Genomic DNA, 16,179 nt, shown 5'->3' with positions numbered 1-16,179 from the left:
GTTGTCAAGATGTTTATTGGTTTGTTCAGGTCCTTAATTCTTAATGTCTTTATATATTTTTAGAGCTATCTCCACTTAATGCCATAATGTTTTGTTTGGATCCACTTACTAACATTTAACAATTATAAGCCATAATAGTTTGGTAAAGATGACTGCATTTCTTTGCTTCCATAACTCCATGGACGAGAGAGAGAGAGAGAGAGAGAGTATCATCACGACCTGCAAGGCTCCAACGGTCGAAAAAACAAAGGGGTAATGCTGAAATGCAAAAATGAGAAGGAAACTTGTCTGAAGCATGAGTGTTTCATGTACAGTTTCGTGATGACAAATATTCTTTTGCTTTCGTAAATATCTCTTCATATGGCCATTAAGAGTACTTTTGAAGCATTAATAGAAGCAGAAGGATATACATATTGATGTTCTTTGTACCGTAGCACAAATTGGACGAGACACATTTGGCCTATAAGTAGTTTTTTGTTTGGGAGTGTGGTCTGCACGAACATTCCCATGTGTCTATTTCTCTCCTCCTCAAAACAAGGGGGACAAAGGTATCTTTTCATATGGGGGAGAGAGATAGACTCATACCCGAACAGAGAACTTTCTCCCTAAAATATATCATCACAAAATTGTGGATAAAGCATACACATACGGGTAGGTGATTTGGATTCCATATACACTGAATACTAGCAATTTGTTTTATAATCATTCAAGGGGAGGATCCCTCTTGTTTCTCTTTCAGTGTGAAAACGAGGGAATCCCATCACCCAAACATTACAATAAGAGGAACGTATTTAGAGGGCAATCTAATGTATTTAAGTAAAAAATTAAAGTTCTATATCTATGAGAATGACTAATAACTAATCATCACTAATGATTAATTAGGATGTCTTTGTACTGATGATGTACCCTTTGCGTGTCTTATACATCATTCAGCCCTTCAAACTTCAAAGTCTTTGCGAAGAGGGCACTTTATAATTCCCAAAAGTCTCCAATCACATGATCAGGGCCCAACAAGTGGCAATTTTTTAATTCTTTAATTTATGGGAGAAACAACATTATCTGATCGTGTGCGGTGCGCAATCCATGCACCTCAGACACAGACCTGCATAAATGACCGTCATGTCCCATGAAAAGGTAGAAATCCCTGTGTCAAAAGTAAAGAGAATGCGATCAAGTCTTACAATAGTTCATGAGAAATTTGGAAAACAACTAGAAGCACGAATTCGGGCCGAGGCCTATCCCAATTCTCTAGCATTTCTTTTTTTTGGGTAATTGGGAGCTTTACATATATAGTTGATAGAAGGTGGGGGATTGAACCGGGGAGGGGATAAGATACCAGCCAAGAGACTCGAACTCGAGACCTCTTGGTGAGCATGGGCATGAAGCGCACAACGGCTCACCAACTGAGCTAAGAGCATTTCATATTAGCCGATTTCCACCGTGTTTTTAAGATTCAAGCAGATTTTGGTCAATTCTTGACCGATTTCAATCGGTTGGACGGTTGGACCAATCCAGACTCCGAGTTTAAAATGTTGGATAAGATCACGGTTTTAGGTATTGGTATTGGATGATTTGAATTGGCCAATTCGCATTTGTAACAGATAAGTATCGGTATTACCGTATTGGTATCAGTATAGATGCTATTGCCGGTTACCCCCGATACCGTGTACGTTGCCCATACAAATATAGAAGGATCGAGAGAGAAAAGGTCACCGGTCACCCTCGATAAAAACTTCCTGAAACCAAATGTGTGTGTGTGTGTGTGTGAGTAAGAGAGAGGCGTGGTATGCAAGGAAGCCAAGCCCATGAAGGAAAACCAAAGAAAACCAGTCATCCTGAAGCCCTTCTTAATCTTCCTTTCCCTGATCATCTCCTTCATCTTCTTGCTTGTCGTCTCTCTCCAATCCCGCTTCCACGATACCACCACCTTCGAATCTCTGCTTAAACAACCATCATCATCACGTTCTGCCGGTGGGCTCCGAATCAGGCCTGGCTTCAACTCCTACGATAAGTACATACAACACCAGCTCAACAAAACCCTTAATCCAATGCTAAGGAAAGTGTGGACCACAAGGGACTGGGAACGCAAGATCCAAGTGTTCTCCAATTTCTTCACCGATTTGAAACACAAAAACCTTCTCTCCAACCATTCCAAGGCGCTCTGTATCGGTGCTCGAGTGGGCCAAGAGGTGGTCGCGCTGCAACGGATCGGCGTTTAAAACTCGATTGGTATCGATCTCGTGCCTTACCCTCCGCTAGTGTTGATGGGAGATTTCCACAACCAGCGCTTCCCCAACCACACTTTCGATTTCGAATTCTCAAATGTGTTCGACCATGCGCTCTACCCGTCCAGGTTCGTTGGAGAGATCGAACGGACGTTGAAGCCCGGAGGGATCTGTGTCTTACATGTTGCATTGTCGAGGAAGTCCGATTAGTATTCGGCCAACGATCTGTACAGCCTAACACCTTTGGTGGAACTGTTTAAGGAATCTGAGGTCGTTCATGTCCGCACTGTGTCTGGGCACAGCACAATCTTGTTGGGTAGCTTGGCAGTAGAGGATTCAAATTGGCTCGGATTCTCAAACAAGAACCATTATTGTACAGTCTGAGTCGAATCCAAGATAGGTGGGTCTGGTGGCTCAAGCTTGTACGAGAATGGTTCCAAGCCTAAGCCAGCCTCTGGTCTAAGTCCACGTAACCCTCAAGTCCAAGTGGTTCTGGGCTCAAGCAAGACGCGTCCTTCTTGAGCGGGAAACATTTAACTGATTTGCAACTAGTATCATGGGGAATTTCAAGTTGAGCGATCATGTGGGATGTCCTGGTTACAAGTTTGGCCTAAGGAATCTTGGCCTTAACGGCTTCCTCATGCTCTTGAATCGATCACAAGTGGAGTTGCTCACGAGGTTTCAAGCTTGGACTCCCAACGCGTGTCATTTGACTATTGGAGAGTTGATCTTACATATATCATTGTTCATGCAATGGAGCTTGAAGAGAATATGAGCACAACGATCAATCTGTCCAGTACTGTTCTTGCTCTTAATTGAAGTAGGAACCTTAACCATAATCCTTTGAGTTGCGGAGCTCTCCTCTCCTCCTCACACAAAATGACTTCTTTACCCCCATATGTACAAAATTGTTGCTCTTCATTGGTACACTTCTTATCTGGTATACGAGGCCCGATTACCTAAATGGTGACAACGGTGTGGGGTTTAAAATAGTAGGGTATGGATTAGGCCTGATCAAAACTGGTTGAGTCTGACCGGTTGATATGGATCTTAAACAGGTCATAAGCAGTCAGTTATCAGTCTCTGTCTCATTATTAATTAGTCGGTGCTTGAGCCTGACATGTTTAGTAATCGATGGAATCAGTCTCTAGCTTCAATCGATCGATTCAAGTCGAAGTCGAACCTACTAGTGCGAGCCAATTTTTTACACAATTACTATTGGGGACCATATCTCACTATCAATAGTGATATCGATATATCAAGAAAAAACTACTTTCCGATAATCACGCGGGCCAGTTTTGACGGAGTTCATTCACTGGGTCAAAAATGACCATAATCATTCCCATTGGAGAACAGCAATTGATTGTGGCCCACCTCACCACTGAATAAAAAAGACCCTACATCATCAGGGTTTTAAAAATCAAATCGGATTTGATTAGATTTTCATTAATCCCGATTCTTTGATTACTGAGTTCAATCGGTTCCTAAATGATTCCAATTGATGGAGACTGATTTTATACTTGATTCTGAGTTTTGAACTTGGACCATTGTAAACAATTCAACATGTAATAAAATGTTAGACAAAAAAGATATAAAAAGGATATTATATAATTTTGATTTGGAAGAATTTGCCGAAGCATTATTATAATTTCATGGACCGAATTTTACTTCACCCATGATGAAGAAAGAATCTATTCTGAGAATGCATACCAAACACAGCCTTATCCTTCTGCGACTTCATCATTAAGCATTAGGAAATGCCGTTCAACTGTTTTTGGCCCATTAAATATGAAGCCCATGTAACCCATTTTATACTATAATGGGCTTAATTGTAACCCATATATCCAACTCTGATCAGTGCATATCCAATCCAAAATCGATGCTAATCCATCTACTTACAGAGCTAATATGCATCAGATCTGAACATCGAACATCTAAACTTAATTATAGTTTTTCTACCCAAAAAAAAAAAAAAACTTAATTATAGTTTTTTCTTTTTCTATGAAAGATACATAGACAACCCAATCCTCATCCAAATTAATCCAAACAAGGTCATATTTACTTAACCCCAATTCAATCTATTAAACTTGCATATTCAAATTGTTTAATGGCAACTCTTATGGGATTTCATCACTTAGTTGCGATCTTGGGCTAAATTTTGGATTAAGTGATGAAATCCAGCTTCAGGTAAAATTTTGAGCTAAAAAGGTTCTTACACAATGAAACTTTGGATTGAAATATGGGAGAGGGTTTCGCCAGGAAAATTATCACCTCAATTTGCTTGCTCGTCAATTTCTTCAATTCCCTCTAATAGAGGGAAGTGGACCCCACCCGGGCAGGGGGTAGGATGGTCATTTCTGCCCCCTATTAGATGGAATTGAGAAAATTGAGGGGCAGGTAAATTGAGGGGATAAAGATCTGTTTTGCCAAGTGTGGTGAGGAATTTGTACACCACATGGCGGTGTGGAGAATGGTATCATTCAAAGGGCTCACATGGTAAGAAGAAGATAGAGAAATTAATAAATAAAAAAATTCTCATGTGAAATGGAAATAGTACCCTCGCATTGTGGGTTCATGTAGATTATATCATTCCTTTGTTAGGGTTTTAGGTTTAAGCACAAGATTGTTTAAAGCAATACACTTTGCATATTAAGTTTGGAATAATTAGATTGCTGCCTCTAACCAGTATTTATAGGAAAAACTAGGGTTTTAGGTTAGATGGGCTCTACCAGTGGGCCCCCACCACAGCCTGATTTCTTATTCAAATAGACTTATATTAGAACATATATAGAGTAAGAAATATACCTAACATCCTTGTGTTGCCATTGACATGGTGTGAGAGATTCCCCCTACACTAGCATCATGGGGAACCCTTCCCCATAAAATATAAGTATGGACACAAAAAATCCTCTCAATGGTGTGATATATCATTAGCTTTCAGTTTTCAATTAACCTAATACAAAAGGAACATAAGGGAAAAGATACATCAAGGCTACAAAGTGGGCTTAATCCATAAACATAATTTAATTAATTTATGGATTGAGTTAAATGATTAGTTAAAAATAATATGACATAATTAATTAAACAAAGAGTGTTAATTAGAGTATAAATAGACTCTATACTCTATATTGCTGATGATGGTAAGGCAAGGGTAGTTTCCTCTCCTTGATGGCTGGGTCCTCTAACAACAAGACCTTGTCCATATCTCTCACCCCAACCATATGTAAGAATTCCTCATCTTCTCTTTCCTTTCCTCTGTATAAAACCCTCTGTTCTCTTGCCTCTAAACCAGTCACCACCTTCAATATCATCTTTAATTCTCCTGAAATACATAATAAAAATACATTTATTTTCTGATAAAAACTGATCATGGAAATTAAAAACCTTCATTAAAGAGAAAGAAAGAAAGAAAGAATTACCAAAAGTAGAAGTGGGTTCAATGGAGATATCATGAAACTTTGTTACTGTAGAGACTTTGATTGTGATCATCTCTTCCCCTAAATTTTTTCCATTGTCTCTCTTTTGGACAAGAAGCCCTCCTGGTCTGACCTCCCACTTGATCTCCCCACCACCATCACCACCACCATCACCTCCTCCACAGCCTCTGCCACCACCTCCATTACTATTGAGCTTGGAGTTGCTCCTGCAAAACCTCTTCAACTTTATCATTCTCTCTCTCTCTCTTTCACAATCAAAGTGGGTGAGGGGAGGGAGAGTGTTAAGAGGAGGTTTGGTTAGATAGGAGTTCATGGTGTGGACTTGTTAGAATAAGCTATAAAGAGAAGAAAAACAAAAGCCGCCCTTGTTAAGTGTTTTTTATTGTTATTAATTAAGCTAGTAATCCATAGTAAACAACGTATGGAGAAGTGCCACGTAGAACTGAACAAAGGATTAGAGGTTCTGGTGCCGATTTTATTGGGCGGTTAATGAACTGCTGCACATGGGACTGTGAACACGCTTTGCTTGATTTCCGGGGCCCAAAAAAAAATAATCATATCCAATTGGTCTTTTTCTTAATTTGTGACTCAAGGTTTTATCGAGTCGGTTGGGCACTTGGGCCATCCCATTCCATACATATCCTAATGGAGAATGTTTTCTATGCCGCAACGTAGGCTGTGTCTAGGCACATGGATCTGCTATTCAGGAAGCTGGGTGATCATTGCACCCACCCTCTTTTACTTGGGCGTAGCTTACGCTGCGGCACAGAGAACAACACCCCATATCTTAAATTTGATATATGTGTAGGGTAGAGGTTGAGTACGCCATCCCCCTTCCAACAAGGGATCTAGCTCCTCTCCAATGAGCCCGCCGCAAAGGGAGTGCCCAATGAGGCATTCGATGGTTGGGCTGCTACACGGGGATGTGTGCCAGCCAGTCCAACGGTCGGATGTCTCATTGGGCACTCATTGAGCCGATTCTTTATTGGAGAGGAGTCTGGCATTCAAATAAGTGGGTGGCCTACACCAATGGGTGGGGTGGATTGAGAGGGGCAGGGTGGTCCTTTTCATGGGGGTGAGAGAGAGAGATAGACATGCCGAGGTGCCCACCCTTTTTTTTTTTTTCCTATGTGTGATAGTAAAGGGAATATTGCTTGGTTGCAATAGTACAATGAGATGTTTGATGAGTTTGATCGATCCTCTCTCACATGGACTAACCCATGTACTGTCATGTGGCAAATAGTAAAGTGTTATATTTCACTAGGCATAGTGATAGAAAGAAAACCCTTCCCTAAATTATAAAATAAAAAATAAAAAAAAAGACTGAGTTTTCTCTACACCCATGGTGAAGAAGGAATCTCCACATCTTAGAGATCTAACCTTTCGGATTAACATGGGAAATGCATTACTGGGGAAGAGATTTCTCTGCTCCACAGGTGAAGGAAAACTCAGTCCAATCACAAATGAGTCTGGAAGCGTTATTAATTTTTTGGGCAAAAGAACTCTACTTGGTCTTATAGTCTCTACACAAGTGTCTGGGCCAATGGGTGAACATGCCTGAGTACCTACCCGAGGCAGAAACATCATCTCACAATGCCATGTAAAAGGACATAGAAAATATCACCAAATAGAGATCTTTTTCCTTTTTTTTTTATTTTTTATGAAGGAGTTGTGGCAGCCATCATGGGGGAGAGAGAAGCTAAGATGGACATGTTAAGTCTATTTTCTTTTTCCTTTTCTTTTTTGGGTAAGAATTTCCTTTTCCCTTCTACCTTGGTTGTTTGGAGTCCTTATAGCTAGGAATCATCCCATGTGGGCTGAGTAGAAAAAAAAAAAAGATTCTCTCTCTCTCACACGTTTATTTCTCTTGTAAAAGCCTCTTTCATGCAGGGGAACTAATCATGTTATGACTTTAGATTCTTTCTAACAACTAATTGGGATAGAACATGCGCTTGGCTTTTCACGATGGACCACCTTAAGCTTGTATAAATTAGGAAAAACAATCACTCTAACTTCGATCTCTAATTTCTTGAACCAACCCACTTCCCCTAGCATTTAATTTCTTCTTTTTCTTTTTCTTTTTTTTTCTTTTTTAACATTTTTTTGCTTTTTTGGAAGTAACATGGCAAAACTCCACTCATTTAACTAAAGGGATTTTCGTATGATATCTCATAAGGGTGTCAAATAATTTGGAATTCTTTTTAGTCTTCTTCATAATAAAATACATTTCTGTTTTTTTACCATTGTTTGAAGAATTTACTAAAGGTAAGTATTCTTTTAAATTATTTTGAAATTTAATTTTTTACCATTGTTTGAAGAATTTAAAAAACATTGGGAGAAATCCCCTTCACCAAGTAGCTAATTCAAGGGATACCCCATCTCTAACAACTAAAGTGATATTCATTGCAAATGTTATTGGTTGTAAGTATTGAAAAATGCTTCTTGTTTAGGTGCAACCAAAAACTTCATTTTTCCTAATTAAAAAGTAAAAAGGTGCATCTTGTTGTAACCATTATGGTGAATTGAGAAGATGTACACGGCAGTGTTTGATATGCATCCTTGGAATACATTCTAAGTCGATTTTATATTTTCAGATGATAAAAATAGTTATTTTTATCGCCTGAGAATGCGAAATCAACCTAGAAAGGATATCAAACACATCAGTCATCTTCTTTTGATTACTCTTTGCTATTTAAGTCACGAATTAATCATAAAAACTTTTCCAGATAATTTGAAAAGTAACGCTATTATTATGTTATCATTGTCTTTCACGATTTTTAAGTACACATGTAAAATAATAGGATTTTATACTCGTTGAAAGAAGAAATGTACTATAATAAAAGGGCAAAGAAAAAAAATCACTACTTTTTTTCACCACCCTTGTTTAGAACAAGATTTCCCCATGCTTAAAATTACAACTTTCTATTTTATTGAAAATTTTATCCTATAAAATAATATTTTAATATAAACTTAAATTTTTATTCCATTTTGATTTTTTATTTTTATTTTTTGTATTTTGCATTGACTTAAACAACAAAAATCTTTTTACAAAAGGAAAAAAAAAAATCTCTTATCCACTTTTTCCATGAAACAGATGACCTAAGAAAAGATGCCTTGGGTTTTGGCAAGAATCCCAACCTTGATCCGGCCCATGGACTGAAAAGCCCAGCTCAGACCTACCGGGCTCGAACTTATTGGGCCAAACCTGGCCCCCAAGATACCAATAACATATGTTTACTCTCTCACTCATTTTTTTTTTTTTTTTTTGGATGAAAATAAACAAAGAGTAGTTAAACAGAGGAGCAGTCTACATTGTTTAATACATCTTGCCAGCACACATTCCTAGCTAAGTTCCTGGCTATTGGTAAACACAACCTATCACCTGTCCGTGAAAACTGTACACCTTGGGTTAAGTCAGAAATATACAAGAAGTCTTTAAACAGAAACCATGGCCATAAACATTTGGATGGAGATGGAAGAGTATCCGTAATCAACTTGTGATCAATCCATATTTCTTTTATCTTCAACCCAATGTTGACATCATGGTCACACCTTTTCTGGAGTACAAAAAGAAGAACCAGTAAATGTGGTATGTAAGGTAAAGTCCCTGTATCAAAAAACTTTAGTCTGCCATCAATCAAAAAGAAATAGGACCATCCAGCTGTAGTTAGTCCAGGCCTAGAGTATCCTACACAGATTAAAACAGGAAAATTAAGTACAGGTATAGTAAGAGAAGAATAGGCAATCGAAATTGTATCCACAATAGCCATTACAGGGGAGGATGAAAGGGTGGGCGGGGGGGAATAAATTGAAATCCGCAATCCATTGATTAATATGTTTCAAGACCCATGATGGATCAGCCTTTTCCAAACATACTACAACCCTGTTTCTAGCAGCCCAAATAAAGTAACAGGTAATAGAAAAAACACTAAAAAACCAGATGAGAAGATGTTTATCTGACTGGAATTGTAGGAAAAAGAAAAGGCAAGCTGATTTCATATCCTTTAAAGCTATGAAATCGGTTCTCAACCCAAGAGGCCCTGCCACCCAAATGTGCTTGACCCAATCACAAGAAAAGAACAGTTGCCATGAGGATTCAACACCAGTTCCACAAAGAGCACATGTGGAGTCCATCTGGATCCAATTGGAGAGAATAGCTCTAGTAGGTATTCCTGCATTTAACACACACCACATAAAGAACTTAAATTTTGGGTGAATCTGTAATTTCCAAAAGAAAATCCACCAAACAACATCAATAGCTGAAGCATTAGAATAATGAGATTGAAGTTGGCAGGCAACTAACTTGGTGGTTAATATTCCATTTTTAGATTTAATGCACCACCACTTGTCATCAGAATCAGAAATAGTAATAGATTGTATGCGATGAGATATAGATTGGGGAATACAATCAATCAGAAGGCTAGTGTTCCAAAGATTACCATGTAAAAATGACATAACAGCTTAGATTTGTCAGAAGAAGATAATTTGTGAGATGATAAATCAGACAGATTACCTGTGAGGTCGGGAATCCATTTATCATACAAGAAATAAGTAGATGAGCCATTACTCAGTTTTTTGAAAACCAGTTTTTCAAGAACAGGAATAACGTGGGATATGCTATTCCACACCCAAGATCCTCTCCGAGCTCTGACTGAGGGGTTGAACAAAGAACGGTTATGGAAATACTTTGCTCTAAGCAAATGGGCCCACAACGATTGAGGCTCAGTAAGCTGTCTCCAACTCAACTTAGTTAAGAGGGCCTCGTTATGATGTTCAGCCTTATAGAACCCAAGCCCCCCGTGGCTCTTAGGAGTGCACATTTTGGTCCAAGAGATAAGTGAAGTCTTCTTTTGTGAACTGTTAGCACCCCTCTGCCAAAACCTGAGACACAAGGAATCCATCTCGCGACACGTATGAAGAGGGAAACGAAAACAGTGCATTAAGAAAGCTAGAGTGGATGCAAGCATTGAATTAATAAGGACACTACGTCTAGCATAAGATAAAAGATTAGATTTCCAAGAAGCAAACTTCATATGCATTCTAGCCAGGACCCCCTCTAGCTCCCTCCTTTTGGACCTGCCATGAAATAAGTTAGTTCCCAGGTACACGGCGTCAGTTATCATTTCCTTGATTCCCAAAAGAGAAGTAAGAGAAAGTCGAAGACCAAAAGGGACATTTCGACTGAAATGGATACTACTTTTGGAGTAATTAATCTCTTGTCTCGACAGGTCAGAGAAAAGGTCCAAGATTGCCTTAATAGTTAATAAGTTGTCAGAAGCCTCCCGACAAAAAATAAAAATGTCATCTGCAAAAAAGAGATGAGTTACTTCAGGAGCATGGCGACAAATTTTAACTCCATGAAACATATCCAATTCATGGTAAGCAGTGAAAAGACGAGACAGAACCTCCATGACGATTAAAAAAAGATAAGGACTAAGAGGGCAACCCTGATGCAACCCCCTAGAAGCATGAAAAAATTCAAAAGGACTGCCATCCAACTTGATGGAGAAAGAAGTAGAAGAGATCAGATTACGAATAAGATATTGCCATTTCTCTCCAAACCCCAGGAATCCGAAAACAGAGAGAAGAAGGTTCTACTCAATCCTATCATAAGCCTTAGACATATCGATTTTGATAGCCACAAACCCATCCCTGCCACGAGTGTGGTTCAAAAAATGAAAAATTTCCTGGGCCACGATAATATTGTCTTGGATCTGTCTACCCGGGATGAAAGCCGCTTGGTATGGAGAAATGAAAGAGTGAAGAGTAGTTTTAAAGCGAGAAGCAACAAGTTTGGCCAGAATTTTGTAAGTAACATTGCACAAACTTATATGTCTGAAATCCCCAACCTGTGAAGCATTATCAATTTTGGAAATGAGAGCAATCAGGGTATGGTTAATGCCAGAGGGTAAATAACCAGAGGAAAAGAAATCCGAAACAAAGCGAAAGATATCCAAAGTGAACCAAGTCCTAGAAATTTTGATAAAAACTAGCATTAAAGCCATCAATATCTGGAGCCTTCAAGGGTCCAAACGAGAAAACAACCCTCCTTACCTCGTCCAAGGTGGGGCAGAGACATAGAGAATCAAGCTCACCCGGAGAAAACACAATGGGAAATAGACGTGACAGCTGTTCACGACTATCACTCATTTTGGATTGAAATTTGATGAACAGATAGATGTAAGGTTTTTTTTTTTTTTTGTAGGTGGGGGTTGGGGAAGAATGTTAATTGGTCGCGTAGACATAAGACTGCGTGAATTTACCGTTCAACCCTCAATGAAATAAAAAATTTCATTCATATGGATCTCATTAGTCCGTGTTGATGCATGCGAAACAGCTACTTCTTGCCCTTTTTTTTTTGTTTTGAGAAGGGGGGGGGGGGGAGGAGAAAGAATTATCATTCAGTCTCCCATGAGTGTATCTCTCTCCATCTCATATGAAAAGACACTTTTATGGGGGTGTTGGCGCAGGCCACTCTCCCAAAAAACTACTTCCCTTTGTTTTTTTTTATACGTATCAGTCTATGAGTCTATCTTTTTTTATTGTTAATTTTTTAAGTTTAGAGACATTATCCACTTGTGGTACTCTATGTAAGGGTGTCAATGTGTACCATGTATTGTATATCAATATTATTTCCATACCAAATTATCTATCCCGAACTGTACCTAATAAATTCAATATGGTATCGATATGAGATACACGTACGATGAATCTTCATCTTCTCAATTCCGGTGCACCTGCACAGTGCACTTGACTTTGCATCGGACGGTACACCACAGTTGAGAGGATAAAAATCCACTCTCAAGTGGTGTGGTGCACTAGACTTGAGAGGATAAAAATGGCATGTACGGTGTACTATCAAATAATGCTGAATTGATTTGATATGGTATTGATAGGAGATAGATGTACCAAATCGGTATTCAGTATGATATCGGTATGGTCGTATGGGGTATATGTGCAGTGTACCATACCGAATACCGAATACAATATACCATACCAAAATATTGTATGTGGCTCTGGTGATAACGATGGCGGTTCACTAATTCTGCGACGCTTGTCAGTAGCGTTTTCATTTTCCTTTAATTACTGTCTCGCTTATCCCCAAGAAGGAAGGTGTTAATGGTTGTGGGACGTTCAGTTCATAGAATTTAGTAAACAAAGCTGTGAAGCTCCTCCTGCCTTCAGGACATACTCCACAGGTGGACTCAATTCACAGTCGTGAAATACGAAATTCAGGACTTTCTACATCTCTCTCTGTGTCTCTTTAAATTCTTTAGAATTCTGTTTCGATTATCTAGTTGCAGTTTTCGTGAGAAGTCACATTGGAGATTGAAAAACCCCTCTCTTTTCTCCATTTTCTTGAATGGATATTTTGGCTGTGGCTTTCTGTCTTTACATCTAAATTTTTTTCTCCTCAAAAATGGAAGCTTTGAGCGTTTGGTCCTTAAAAGGGGACTTGTGGGTATCCCCTCTTTTGGAATTTGATGTGGGTTATTCCTGTATTTCAAGAACAAAGAGAAAATGGGTTGTTAGTCATGCTGTACATCATAGAAGAAGTTGCCATCAGCTATTAGTTTCAAGCACTTTAGGGGATTTTTGGTCCCGATCTCAAAGTCGTTGGCATTCAAAATTTGATGCTTCATACGGGATTTTCTCCAATCACTCCAAACTGAATTTTGTTCTCGTTTGTGAACCAACGAGAAGCTCGTCTGGTTCGTCTTTTCCCGTGGCTTGGGCATTTGACCAACGAGCAATTGGGGAGGATATCAGTGAAGAGTCTCCAAACACTAGTGATATTGTTGAGGGAAAAGATGGTGGCGAACTTCCTACTGAAGAAGGAGAAGGAGGAGGCAGAGGAAGTTATGAAAGTGAGAGAGAAGCAGTTGAAAGGAAGGACGCACGAATTGATGTTCGTGCATTGGCGTGGAGCTTACAAGTTGCTAAAACCCCGGAAGATATAGAAGATGTTCTTAAGGACTTCTCTGAACTGCCCCCTCCTGTCTATTCGTCAATGATCAAAAGTTTTGGCAAAGAAAAGAGATTAGAGCCTGCTATGGCTCTTGTCGAATGGCTTAAGAGAAAGAAGAAGGAGACCAATGGTTTCACTGGCCCAAACCTTTTCATATATAATAGTTTATTGGGTGCAGTGAAACAATCTGAACAGTTTGGAGAAGTGGAGAAAGTCATGGAAGATATGGCAGAGGAAGGTGTCTTTCCTAATGTTGTTACTTACAACACTTTAATGGCCATTTATTTAGAGCAAGGACGGTGTCTTGAGGCCCTTAATGTTCTCAAAGAGATTGAAGAGAAGGGTTTTTCTCCATCTCCAGTGTCCTGTTCAACAGCTTTGCTGGTTTATAGAAGAATGGAAGATGGGAGTGGAGCCCTTAAGTTTTTTGTTGAATTAACAAAAAAATACCAAAAGGGGGAGATAGGAAAAGATGGGGATGAAGACTGGGAAACTGAGTTCATTAAGCTTGAGAACTTTACCATCCGTATTTGCTACCAAGTGATGCGGCGGTGGCTTGTGAAGGGAGATGACTTGAGCAGCAGCAATGTATTGAAGCTTCTTACTGAAATGGATAAGGCTGGTCTGAGATCTGGACAGGGTGAATATGAGCGCCTTGCTTGGGCATGTACGCGTGAAGGTCATTATACTGTGGCAAAGGAATTGTATAATAGGATAAGAGAGAGGGAGTCTGATATTAGTTTATCTGTTTGCAACCATATAATATGGTTGATGGGCAAGGCTAAGAAATGGTGGGCTGCTTTGGAGATTTATGAAGATTTGTTAGATAAGGGACCAAATCCAAATAACTTATCACAAGAATTAATTGTTTCACACTTCAACTTTCTGCTCACTGCAGCTAGGAGAAAAGGTATTTGGAGATGGGGCATTCAGTTGCTTAACAAGATGGAAGATAAAGGCCTAAAACCAGGAAGTCGGGAATGGAATTCTGTTCTTGTAGCATGTTCCAAAGCATCAGAAACTTCAGCTGCTGTGCAAATATTTAGAAGGATGGTGGAGCAAGGTGAAAAGCCTACAATTGTTTCATATGGGGCATTGCTTAGTGCCCTTGAGAAAGGGAAACTCTATGATGACGCTCTTCGGGTATGGAAACATATGATTAAAGTGGGTATTGAGCCGAATTTGTATGCGTACACAATTATGGCATCAGTTTATGCTGGTCAAGGAAGGTCTGAGATGGTAGATTCCATCATCCGAGATATGGTTTCATCTGGTATTGAACCGACAGTTGTTACTTTTAATGCGATTATCACTGGGTGTGCAAGGAACAGCATGGGAAGTACTGCATTTGAATGGTTCCACAGGATGAAAGTTCATAATGTCTCACCAAATGAGATAACATATGAAATGCTGATCGAGGCTCTTGCAAATGATGCTAAGCCAAGACTTGCATATGAGCTGTATTTGAGGGCTTACATGGAGGGCTTACAGCTATCTTCAAAAACTTATGATGCTGTCATACAATCCTCACGAGATCACGGTGCGACTATAGATGAAAGCATCCTAGGACCCCGTCCCGTGGAGAAGAAAAAAAATTCAGCAGAAGTTAGCCGAATTTTGTAACTTGGCAGATATCCCTAATAGAGGTAAACCATTTTGTAAAGAGGAACTTCATGCTCAACAAACACAAGGAAGCCGATAAATAATGTGCTATTGTGTAATCTACAAGGACTACATTTCGGTAAAGTAGGGGCCTCTGAGATCGCATTACGTTGTAAGTTGGCCCCTAATTCAAGTAATTTGTTTCTCTATAGACTTGTAACATTCTTCTGCAAGTTTACTTCCAGGAAAATACAGATAAATCTCAACAGAATCATAGTCCTCAGATGATGAGGCCCTGTATTTATAAACGAAGTCAGACATTGCTGTGATGGTACATTGAACTATCACGCAACATATCAGTTGAATTGATATTCGATTCAAGCTTCATATGACTAAGACAAACCAAATTTTGTGTTTTCAATTTAATATGTTACAGTAGGGTTTTATTATTTAGTTTTTAGTAGCTTGAGTTGCTCTGATTTTGTTTGAGTTGGCTGCTCTACTGTGACCTTTGAAGTGCCTTTTGAGCTCAAAGCTTTGCATAATTGACTATTTGACTTTATCTTGCCATTGGAGTATTGTAATTAATCAGAGGACTGACTGGTGCACAAGTAGAAAACCATTTAATCTTTGAGAGTTGGCACAAGTGTCTAACTACAGCAACTGGCGTTTGGGTGTTTAGGCTTTCCACATTGCATATCCATTCTCCTAATTGTTGAATTTTGACTTTTACATGCTTTGAGCTTTAACCATTTTCTTTCAGTTGTTGGGTCTATAACCTTCCAGTTTTCTCCCATTGTGCATTAAGACTTTGCTAGTCCTTTTTTGTCCTTGCAGGTAAGCTATTACTCTGAACTTCGATTTCTTTTAGCCTTTTTTAACCTCACTTTGGGAATCTTCCTAGTGTGATCATCTGATTTTTGTTTCACTTCAAAATATGAGGTTT

At 39.1% G+C, this 16,179-nt stretch overlaps 2 protein-coding genes and 1 pseudogene across 2 annotated transcripts; 2 read left to right on the top strand and 1 right to left on the bottom strand.

Moving 5' to 3' along the window:
* The first annotated feature begins 1,805 nt into the window (after positions 1 to 1,805).
* LOC122671196 lies at positions 1,806 to 2,609 on the top strand (annotated as a pseudogene).
* Positions 2,610 to 5,341: 2,732 nt separating this feature from the next.
* Positions 5,342 to 5,898, bottom strand: LOC122671194 (BAG family molecular chaperone regulator 1-like). The gene is made up of 2 exons (XM_043868298.1): positions 5,645 to 5,898; positions 5,342 to 5,547 (listed from the first exon to the last, which is right to left on the bottom strand). The coding sequence occupies exons 1-2, from the start codon at positions 5,892 to 5,894 to the stop codon at positions 5,342 to 5,344; spliced, it is 456 nt and encodes a 151-aa protein (XP_043724233.1). The 5' UTR covers positions 5,895 to 5,898.
* Positions 5,899 to 12,985: 7,087 nt separating this feature from the next.
* Positions 12,986 to 15,333, top strand: LOC122670494 (protein LOW PHOTOSYNTHETIC EFFICIENCY 1, chloroplastic-like). Its single transcript, XM_043867396.1, has one exon. It carries the CDS (start codon positions 13,083 to 13,085, stop codon positions 15,252 to 15,254), a length of 2,172 nt encoding a protein of 723 aa, XP_043723331.1. The 5' UTR covers positions 12,986 to 13,082; the 3' UTR covers positions 15,255 to 15,333.
* Positions 15,334 to 16,179: the final 846 nt, after the last annotated feature.

This window comes from Telopea speciosissima, chromosome 8 (assembly GCF_018873765.1).
Source record: "Telopea speciosissima isolate NSW1024214 ecotype Mountain lineage chromosome 8, Tspe_v1, whole genome shotgun sequence".
Taxonomy (NCBI): domain Eukaryota; kingdom Viridiplantae; phylum Streptophyta; class Magnoliopsida; order Proteales; family Proteaceae; genus Telopea; species Telopea speciosissima.
Note: the sequence above shows the minus strand (reverse complement) of the source record. Positions and strands in the feature narration are given on the sequence as shown.

Excerpts from the sequence above, each read along its gene's own strand:
- LOC122670494 (XM_043867396.1), top strand. The coding sequence starts at position 13,083 with ATGGAAGCTTTGAGCGTTTGGTCCTTAAAAGGGGACTTGTGGGTATCC.
- LOC122671194 (XM_043868298.1), bottom strand. The coding sequence starts at position 5,894 with ATGATAAAGTTGAAGAGGTTTTGCAGGAGCAACTCCAAGCTCAATAGT. Across the intron at positions 5,548-5,644 it reads TGAACCCACTTCTACTTTTG|GAGAATTAAAGATGATATTG; the intron begins GTAATTCTTTCT and ends TATGTATTTCAG.